A 10,685-nucleotide genomic window follows, 5' to 3' on the forward strand; every position below is an offset into this window, starting at 1 on the left:
AAGGCAGTGGTTCAATTCCCGTCACTCGCACTTTTTTTTTATTATTTATGCAAATTAGAATATTTGTTCATCTAAAACAAAATTAATTCAACAATTTTTTTTAATATACACTTTCAAAAAACAATTTTTTTAATGTACTCAAAAAACTGGATATAATTTTTATTCAACTTATAATCTGATCTTACACCTTACATTTAATATATTTAATTTTTTATATATTGCCCAAAGTTTAACGTCATAAAATTTTGTCCTCGAATTACGTGGAACGCTACGCGCGAGAGGCGAAATCTCGTGCCTGCCGCCGCACGAGTCCACGAGACGCTCATCGTTGGTGAGACAAAGCCAGAGCGATGGATTGTTGGTCCTTGTCTGACTCATCGGTTTGGTTCTCAACTCGGTTCTCATCCGAGTAGTTCAGATATGAACCATATCACGGATTCGAACCATTTCTATGTTTTTTACCGAGCGTAACGACGTAGTTCATGTCCACTTTGTCAGGGGGCGCATCAGTACACGCGTCCGCTAAATCGCGGTGGCCGCTCTCAGGTTTCTCTCTGCTCGCGTGTAGCATGAGCACGTGATCAGCACGGTAGAGGAACAAGGATAACGTGATTATCGATCCTTGTCTCTCTACCGTGCGTCCGCGTGAGCAATGCAATGGTGTGTGTACGTGTACATACATACACCACTACATAGAACCTGGGAGTTCGTTTCTCAGCGTTGGCAACACTGAAATCGGAGTTTCGCGTTGTCACCGCGTGAGGTCTCCAACATCAATTCGGAGTTTGCCTGGGTCGCCTGCCGACCCTTAGGGCCAAATTCACCATCGTCGGTTAACTTTAACCTCCGGTTAAACCATATCTTTGTCTCTTTTCAGATGTGTTCTTAAAAAGAGACAAAGATATCATTTAACCGGAGGTTAAAGTTAACCGACGTTGGTGAAAGTGGCCCTTAAGGGTCGGCAGGCGACACGGTGGAGACGCCTGTCGGCCGGCCGGGAATTACGGATTCGTATAATCCAGATTTTAGCCAAAATACTGAATGAATCTCATTAAATTTACGATATTCTTAATCAGTAAGCTCGACTGTAATCAGCTAAAGAGCTATTTTATTAAAAAAAGGTGAAAATAAAATTTTTTAATAAACTTGGGGAAATGTGCAGTTAGCAACGGGTAAGGTTGGGTTAGCCGCGAGTCCGTATTTAATTTATTATAAATTTTTAAGAGCAAAAATGCAAAATCGGGCTCTTTAGCTGATTGCATTATTATATAAAGAATATATTAAAAAAAAATCACGAAGCTATGTCACTTATTTGATGAGAAATCTGGACGATACGATTCTCACTAGATCTAAGGAACTGGGGAAATTTTCGTGGTAACATACTGACAGCTTGACAAGGAGAGAGATAATCGTTCTGTCTTTGTCTCTCTTGCATCGCGTATGTAGTAGCGTCCATGTAGGCACAAATACTAATATGTTGAGCACACGGATGCGATTATTGAAAGATAATGTCAACAAGAACCGGCTATCGTATTACCTTTGTTTCTCTGTATATGTAAAACGAGGATAACGATATCTTAGATCTTGCTCCTAACAATATCTTCCAATAATTGTATCTTATTGTATGCCGCATATATTATGTGTATCTCGCATATATTATGTATCTCAAATTATAGAATAATGATTTATTAAATATTAAAATATATATTCTCTTTAAGGATTATTATATGTATAATTTAGAAAGAATATTTAAAATATTTATAAGTTTATATATATATGTATATATATATGTATATATATGTGTGTGTGTATATATATATATATATATATATATATGTGTGTATATATATATATATATATATATATATAATATGTGTGATTGACAAGTATGTGTTATCTTGATTTCTTATTGATGTTACTGTATAAAAATATCAGCTGCATAAAGAATAATATAAAGAACTTATAAATAACATATAAATAGCTCAATGCAAGGTGTTCGGTCTATCACCCTGAAAACTCGAGTTCAAGTCTATCGGTATATATATATATATTTTTTTATATTTATTATTATTGGAATATATAGAAATTATTAAAAATATATATTTTTAAAGGCGATACTTAAGAATTTTTAAATATTGAAAATATTTCAATAATTTTACAACTACAAACACATTGTATATATAAATGCAAAAAATTCGGTAAATAAATTAATCCAGTAATAAATCTATCTCTCTAAATCAGTAATCAATATATATATATATATATATATATATATATCAGGGATCCGGACCGAAACAAAATTAGGGTTCGGTTTCGGTTACGGTTTAATAAAATATTGAATAACTGTTTCGATTCCAGTTTCGGTTTTTTGATAAATAAAAAAACCGAAACCGTTTAAATTATGATTTTTTCGGTTACGGTTCCGGTTTTTAAAAATTTTTACTTTTTGTTTTTCTAATTAAATTAATTTCTAAATTATATTACTTTAAAAAATTATTATTAATTTTTATGACATAAATAAACAACACTTCATATTATACATAAAAATATATTTAGATATAGGTATATATAATATAAATACATATATAAATATATTTTCATATGTCATAAAAATTAATAATAATTTTTTAAAGTAATATAATTTATATATACTTTATATATATACCTATATATATATATATATATATATATATATATATATAAAACAGAAAATATAATATCTTCACAGCTATCATTATTGCGATAATACATACACGTTTCAGAACATTTAAAAAATAATTATAATTAAGCAATTATTGTAAACGACCCAACTGGCTTAATTGATCTTTCTTAATTCGATATCATATATAAATATACAGACTACGTTTCGACCTTTGGTTCAGGTCCTTATCAAGTCTAAAATTAAAGGATAATATTATATAGAAGGAATCATTTTATAAAAGCATAGCGCAAACCAAGTTGAAAACAACAATTATTATAAAGTAAATGATTAAAACATACCTTACTTAAAATTTTTTTCTTTTTTCAACATGTTACAATTCTCTCATCTGTACTAAACGTTTCGTATAGATGGTAAAAAACGAACTAAGTTAGACTTCCTTTATTATTCTATCATAAATAGGATTTAAATTCTCTGTGTCTTTATGTAGGTTAATCGTGTTGTTAAATTTTTTTATATAAAACATTTCAGCTATCTCTCTTTTCCTAGTATGTGTTTCACGATGTAAAATATTAAAGGTTGTCCATTTAAAGTCATGTAAATATTCATTTCTATGTTTGCTTTAGCAATTATTAGACAAGATTCCCTTAACAATATGTAAGTTCTTATTATGGAAATGTTCATCAGATAACAAAATAGCGTGATCGACTAATTGTAAGTTGTTAATGATGTAACCAAAGCGTTATAAGCAAACATAGAAATGAATATTTACATGACTTTAAATGGACAACCTTTAATATTTTACATCGTGAAACACATACTAGGAAAAGAAAGATAGCTGAAATGTTTTATATAAAAAAATTTAACAACACGATTAAGACACCTACATAAAGACACAGAGAATTTAAACCCTATTTATGATAGAATAATAAAGGATGTCTAACTTAGTTCGTTTTTTACCATCTATACGAAACGTTTAGTACAGAGAGAATTGTAACATGTTGAAAAAAGAAAAAAAATTTAAATAAGGTATGTTTTAATCATTTACTTTATAATAATTGTTGTTTTCAACTTGGTTTGCGCTATGCTTTTATAAAATGATTCCTTCTATATAGTATTATCCTTTAATTTTAGACTTGATAAGGACCTGAACCAAAAGTCGAAACGTAGTCTGTATATTTATATATGATATCGAATTAATAAAGATCAATTAAGCCAGTTGGGTCGTTTACAATAATTGCTTAATTTTATTCTTCACTGGCGACACAAAAATACTCTTATAATTATAATTGTATAATATTGCACTTCGAGGAGACAGTTATCATGACACTTCCGTCATTTGCGCAAAAACAGAAAAAAATACCGAAAAGAACCGTAAACCGAAAATAATTTAACGGTCCGGTTATGGTTCCGGTGTTATAAATTTATCAGAATTTCAATACGGTTTACGGTTTCTGTTCTACTAAAAAAACGGTTATGGAACGGTTATCGGTTTTGGTCCGGGTCCCTTACACGATTTATATGGAGCAAGTATTCTTATACAGTAACATCAATATAATCAAAAAGTAATTAAGTAATACATATTTGTTAGCCTATAAATCTACAATTGCCACTACATGTTAGACAAGAATTAAAATACTCGTTCTCTCCTTGTCTCTCTATCGCGCTGACGATACATAAAATATCGATAAAAAAGTAGAAGTAAAAAAGCAATAAATTGCCAAGTCTAATAAGCGCCCGTGTCTTACATGTTGTATATTAGTTCACTCTGCGAATTATTATTTTATCATTATTATTTATCATTGTACAATTTGGAGACATATATATAAATTTTTGATACTATTTGTTATATATACGCACATATGTGCATAAGCATATATAAAATTTACAAAAAATGGGTGCTTATTAGCCTTGCTACATTCCTGCCTTCTGCTACGGAAGGCCAGAAAGCATTTTCAGGCCGTATCTCGCGTGTAGCATGTCACGTGATTAGCACGGTAGAGGAACAAGGATAACGTGATTATCGATCCTTGTCTCTCTACCGTGCGTCCGCGTGAGCAATGCAATAGTGTGTACGTGTACGGATATACACCACTACATAGAACCTGAAATTGGTTTTTCAACGTTGGTAACACTGAAACCGGAGTTTCGCGTTGTCACCGCGCGAGGTCTCCAACATCAATTCGGAGTTTGCCTGGGTCGCCTGCCGACCCTTAATGCTATTTCTTCGTCTATGGGGAGATTTATGAAAAGTAGAAAAGAGGTAGAAATGAAACGGACAATGAAACGAATTATTCAACTTGGTCATTGTAATTCTTAAAAAACAACTGAACGAGATATATACAATAATAAAATTATGAGTATCGAACTGCGTTCCAAATAACTCGTAATAGGCTTAATTCATTTGTGGATCTATCCCTCCATTTAATCGTGCTATATATACTATACTTTCTTATAAGATTTAAAGAAAAAAAGTTTTGCAAAGTCCAAAGTGCAGCTGAAAGATACAGTCTTCACATCGGTCATGCGAGCGACAAACGTTATTGTAGGTAAATTGAATCAAACCGATACAGTAGGTGATGCGGATACTAACAGCGCTTTTGGGTGTGTTCCATGTCGCGTTGAGGTTATCTCATGCGCAATGGACTGACAACGTTCTTGATTTTGAGTATTTCAGAATACAAGTGCACAGTCAACGGGAAGCCTATAACATGATACACTCTTTTTTCGAGGAGAATGATGCTTGGTGTTATTGGGTTGTCTCGGTCGGCGCCCTGTTGTCATTTCTTGGTCTGATCGCCGCCTGTATTTGCAGCTGTCGACGGAATGAAAACAAGTGAGCATACCAGAAATTTATTATTAATTTGACTTTTATATGTATTATATATTAAATTAAAAAATTTATTATTAAATTTATTTATCGTGATAAATTTAAGATCTCTGTAACAGTTTATAAATAATTCATTAATTGTACATTTTTATCATTATTATCAATAATTACAATGGAACACAATAGAATGAAATACTTTCTGTTAATAGTATTTTTTAACATAATGCATATACATTAAAATTAAAATTATCTACATGGTTAATGATAATTTATATATTCTTATTATTTCTCTCTCTTACACCTTCAGATTTTTTTATTACGCTGTATATCAATCATTTTAAATCATTTTTTATAAATATTAAACTTTTTTATGAATGAGTCATATATATATGTATATAATACAACTGATTCAAAATTTGACATTTGTTATACAATTATATTACGATAGGAATGAATTTTTGGGACTCGCTGGAATGGTAACACTGAATAATTCTGAAACAGACGGTTTTAATAGAATTCCAACATTGGATGTGTCCCAAGTTGTTACTCAAGATGTCATCGATGGCACGAAAAGGTTTTTATCTAAAAAATTACTAGGTATAAATGCTTTAAGGCATATAGTCTTTTAGCAAATACATTTTTAATCTTATTTAATTTTATTTTGTAATTTTCCACATTTCTATCATATAAAAAAAAATTAAAGATAAATTTTTACAATAATTGTTTTGTCTTATTATCTAATACTGTAATGTCTTGAAAACATATAACAAATTTTTACAATATTCTAAGAAATATTTTTAAGATTTAATTTCTTAGAAATTTTGTATGTGTGTGCGCATATTCTTATTTTTATTAAATAAAATATTTTATTTATGTAGAACTACAACAGGTGCCAACAGAAGTCTTCCAGATATTCCAAAGGATAAAAGCAAAGAACACGAGGATATGGTGAGTTCTATATCACCAGGTATTTATGAGACCACCGAGACTATGCGAGATCATTCAGAATTATATGCTACTGTCCAGGATGCAGGTAATTGTCTTAAGAATAATAAAGCGAGAAAAATAAGAAATTAATATTATTAAAATTGAAACAAAATTTTGCTATTTATTATTTATTTATTTTTTGAATTGTGCTGTCTTTCAGTACAAGAACAGATATCTGAAAGAGAAACACAGGAAATAAGTCAGCAAAATTCTTTGATACAAGATGCATCTCATCAATATGCAAGATTTACATCTGATAATAGTAAGCAAATTATTATTATTATTATTATTATTATAAATTTTTTCTTGTATTTGAATTATGATTAATAACATTCTGATATTTATTTTAGTTGAACACCCTTATGCACAACTTCAAAATTTTCAAAAGACTGAGGTTAATCAAGTAAATAGGTATTATCCATTTATACCCCATACCTGTACTTTATTTTTTCACAAAAAATACATTTAAAAAATTTTTTATATTTTACAGAAGTAACGTTAATCAAGTCACGAATATTGAAAATCCGTCAACATCCACAAGTCAATTAGGTGGAAATCCAATTGCGCCACCACGAACTCGTCGATCATCCTCGCACAACTCACTTCTTAACTCCGAATTGCACTCCGATATTCAAGCCGCTAATGCTATCTCTGGTAGTATACAAGCTAATCAAGACTTACCTTATATGACGCCGCCCCTCTTAATGTTACTGCCGCACTCATCACAATCCCAACATAATAACGTGCAACAGCACTTTAGTGGAGACTCTCAGGATTCAAGTAAATTGCTAATTTCTTTCTCTCTTCACAATCTTCTAATTTTTATATAATAAATAATTTCTGATTCCTTTTTTTTTGCAGAAGGATATACAAGCATAAGCGTAAGGGAACCGTTAGCTAATATAATTGCACAAACTAAAGCAACATACAGACAAAATCATTCTAATCGACCAATTATCGATTCTCATTATACCACTGTTTCTGATGATTCAGGTAAATAAGCTTTATATATCATAATGTTGTGATATATCATAATGTAATAACTGTATAAAAAGTTCACAATCTGACTATTCCATAGATGAAATGTACGCAGCGATAGATGAGCAAGATAAAGTATATACCAGTGGCAGTGAGACATATGCACAAATTCAACCAATGGTATCAGAAGTTCAAAGACATGCACAACATGAGCAAACGACATTTTCTCAGCCCCTTTTGCGCACAGAAGAAACATATCCTGCGCCACAACCGCCAAGTGTCGATAGTTTACGTTACGTTGCACACGCTCATTCCAGGCAAGGTAATAAATGTTGTTTATAATAATTATTAGTTTCAAATATCAGTTATTAAATAATAAAATATAGTTATTTTTCAAATAATAAATTATAAGATTCTTATAATGATAATTAGAGGAAAAAAGATAGTAAAAGCCAGTGTAGTAAGTAACGCGTAATATAATTTATTCAAATAATGTAAATTAAACTTCAAATTGGCACTCATAAAATTAAAAAAGGCATACGTTTCAGTCTCTTTTTTTGGGCTATCTTCAGCGCTATTAGAGATTAATTTAATAGATCAATATTAAGTTAATGCCGCAGTCAGAATATTATGCAAAAAATCAATATGGTACCATTGTCAATTATAGTTATTTTTGTTATTGAGTAATAAATTTTCTCATTTTTAGCATCATCGTCGAGTGCCAATAGTTCCATTATTATTAATCCCGGATCTCCTAAACCCGAAAAACGTCAAGCAAACTCTCCTCTACCACCACCGCCTGAAACCGCGGAGGGATACGCGATCGTTGAAAAAAAAAATAAAGGCGATGACAGATCGAGATCTTCGTTATCAATGGGTAAATCGCTCGAAGACATGTACGCAAAAGTGATGAAGAAAAGAAAGGAGGTAGAAGAGCAACAAAACGATACTCATTCGAACTCTAATAACATTCTACATTTCGAAGTAAGTACTTGCAGAAAATTGAGTCTTGAGGTCAGTCGGGCATCATGGTGCAGTCATGAATCCGTGGAAATACAGAAGAAGGAACCCGAGCTCGCGTATTATTCTGTTACAAACAGTAATACGAGCAATTTTCATGTTGAAAATGACAATAACACTTTGAGATTACCTAAAGTTGACACGGACGCGGCTCACTCAAAGATTGATCATGAATACGAGACCGTTAATTCTAACAATAGTAAGAGAAACTCTATCGCAAGAGGCGACACGCATTCTGATTCAAGCTACATGTTGCGTTCACAGTGCTCACGAGAGATCGATTTTCAGAACACTTCGAGAAACAGCACGGACGCATATTCGACTTCATTTAAGCACAGACAAATAAGCAATGCCAGCAGCGAAGATCCTGGCTATGAAAAGGTGCGTTTGCGACGGCGAGTTGAGTTAGATCAGGACACAGACTCAGAACCAAATTATGAAAGCATGCCACATGATACGGTTGAACCGAATTATGCGTCCGTCTGTCAGCCTGGTGACAGTGATACAGACCCAAATTATGAATCCGTGAGTCACGGTGATCCAAATTACGAGAGTGTGAGATATATGAGTGTCACTCCGAATGAGGAACCACCTTATGAACAGGTAAATAACATTCTGTCGGATACAAACGCGGATGGTTATGAGAAAATAAAGGATAAGAAGATGAATGTCAATTACAAAAACGTAGATCTGAATCTTTCCTTGGAAGAAATCAACAACAGGGGAGATACTGACGATGGACAGTACATTCAGGTTTAGCATCCTGATTTTGTTTAGCGACAAAGTGTATTGTTATCGAATTAATAATTTTTCTACACATTTCAAACTCAGTTGGAATTGGAAAAAAAAACGAAATTTAACTTCGTATCTTGCGATTCAATGACCCCTAATGTGTAAACATGCATCAAGTTACATCGATAGCAATAAAATAATGAGAATAAGACTGATAAAGACAGACAGTGAGAATAAGTTTACGAATAAAAAGAGCAAAATTATTTTAATCCGATGCATTCCTGAAATGAGTAACTTGAGCCACAATTTAAAAAGTTACCAATAAGTTAAAATAAACTCTTCTAATGTGAAATTGTGTATTATTACATTTAAAATATTGTTCATGCAAACTAAAGCTTTAAAAATTTATTATATTCAGTAAACAAAGGACAATGTTAAAAAAGACAAAAATTTTTAATTTCTAAGAAAAATTAAAAATCTAAAATTTAAAGAAAATTAATAATAATAAATAAAAGTATTAGAAAGAGACGTCACAAAAAAATTAAAGAAAGTTATTGAGACGGAAATATTTAAACCAAATTATAATACTATTTGAAAGAAAATGCTATTTCAACAAATTATATGACAGGTAATTATTTTTAAAGAAATAGTTTCCAAAATATTGTACATACAATTATCTTACCAAATAAATTTATTATGTCAAAATTTTGAGAAAATAAAGGTTAGAATGTACTAAAAATTATAATTTTAGCAAAATTATTTTCTCTTAACATAAATAATTGATAGTTATATTTTGTAAAACATGAGATATATATTTTGGATTTTCATGCAATTTTGTGTTGTAAAGGTCTCTAAATAGTGAAAACTTAAGATAGATTCATATTTATAATGTTTGTTTCATGTAATGACAGGAAACATTTGAATGTGTAAAATAAACCTATATAAATCAAAATATATAGCAGAAAAACATACATACATTAAAACATGTGACGCATACAATTATAAAAAATAGAATTCTATCTTGAATTTTATTGCGAATTATAAATCATCTAAAGATGTTTTTTAATAAGTTTTTAAATCATTTTACGTCTGAGAAATATTATTTAACTAAATTTTTAATAGTTTTAACGTTTTATTTTGACATTTTTCACAATTAAACTAAATATGAAAAAAGTGACAGTGAAATAGAGAGATAGAAAAGAATAAAAAAATACTTTGCTATTTAATTGTTTTTACTTAAAAACTGTTTTAATACTATAAAAGAATAATGTATGAATATCAAAAAATATAAAATAAAGCAATAAAATTTAACCTTTTTTTAAATTTGTGAAAAAACATTTTTCGAAAATAAAGAATAATATAACTCAATGTATTTTAGAGATTAAATAAAAAAATTTTATTACTACAAAAGAATATATTTCTATACTATTCTAAAATCGTAAAGCATCCATAAATCGTGTTAAATACATATATATATTC

The 10,685-nt window shown here is 30.4% G+C and overlaps 1 protein-coding gene across 7 annotated transcripts; it reads left to right on the plus strand.

Moving 5' to 3' along the window:
• The first annotated feature begins 4,928 nt into the window (after positions 1 to 4,928).
• On the plus strand, positions 4,929 to 9,311 carry LOC145944469 (uncharacterized). 7 transcript variants are annotated; one of them, XM_083052807.1, is made up of 10 exons: positions 4,929 to 5,263; positions 5,337 to 5,495; positions 5,938 to 6,063; positions 6,368 to 6,522; positions 6,637 to 6,738; positions 6,827 to 6,887; positions 6,967 to 7,256; positions 7,338 to 7,469; positions 7,555 to 7,776; positions 8,161 to 9,311. In XM_083052807.1, exons 1-10 carry the CDS (start codon positions 5,184 to 5,186, stop codon positions 9,231 to 9,233), a joined length of 2,400 nt encoding a protein of 799 aa, XP_082908933.1. In that variant the 5' UTR covers positions 4,929 to 5,183; the 3' UTR covers positions 9,234 to 9,311. The 7 variants fall into 7 exon arrangements, with proteins under 7 accessions (XP_082908933.1, XP_082908936.1, XP_082908935.1 ...); XM_083052810.1 differs by having other exon boundaries at positions 4,929 to 5,208; positions 5,329 to 5,495; XM_083052809.1 differs by having other exon boundaries at positions 4,929 to 5,208.
• The last annotated feature ends 1,374 nt before the right edge of the window (positions 9,312 to 10,685 follow it).

The sequence above is a fragment of the Prenolepis imparis genome, unplaced genomic scaffold, assembly GCF_030444845.1.
Source record: "Prenolepis imparis isolate NDT839.2.m4 unplaced genomic scaffold, iyPreImpa1.0 SCAF_13, whole genome shotgun sequence".
Lineage (NCBI taxonomy): Eukaryota > Metazoa > Arthropoda > Insecta > Hymenoptera > Formicidae > Prenolepis > Prenolepis imparis.

Coding starts and splice junctions, on each gene's coding strand:
- LOC145944469 (XM_083052806.1), top strand. CDS start 5,239: ATGCGGATACTAACAGCGCTTTTGGGTGTGTTCCATGTCGCGTTGAGG. Junction 6,523..6,636: donor TGCTACTGTCCAGGATGCAG/GTAATTGTCTTA, acceptor GCTGTCTTTCAG/TACAAGAACAGATATCTGAA. Junction 7,777..8,160: donor ACACGCTCATTCCAGGCAAG/GTAATAAATGTT, acceptor TCTCATTTTTAG/CATCATCGTCGAGTGCCAAT.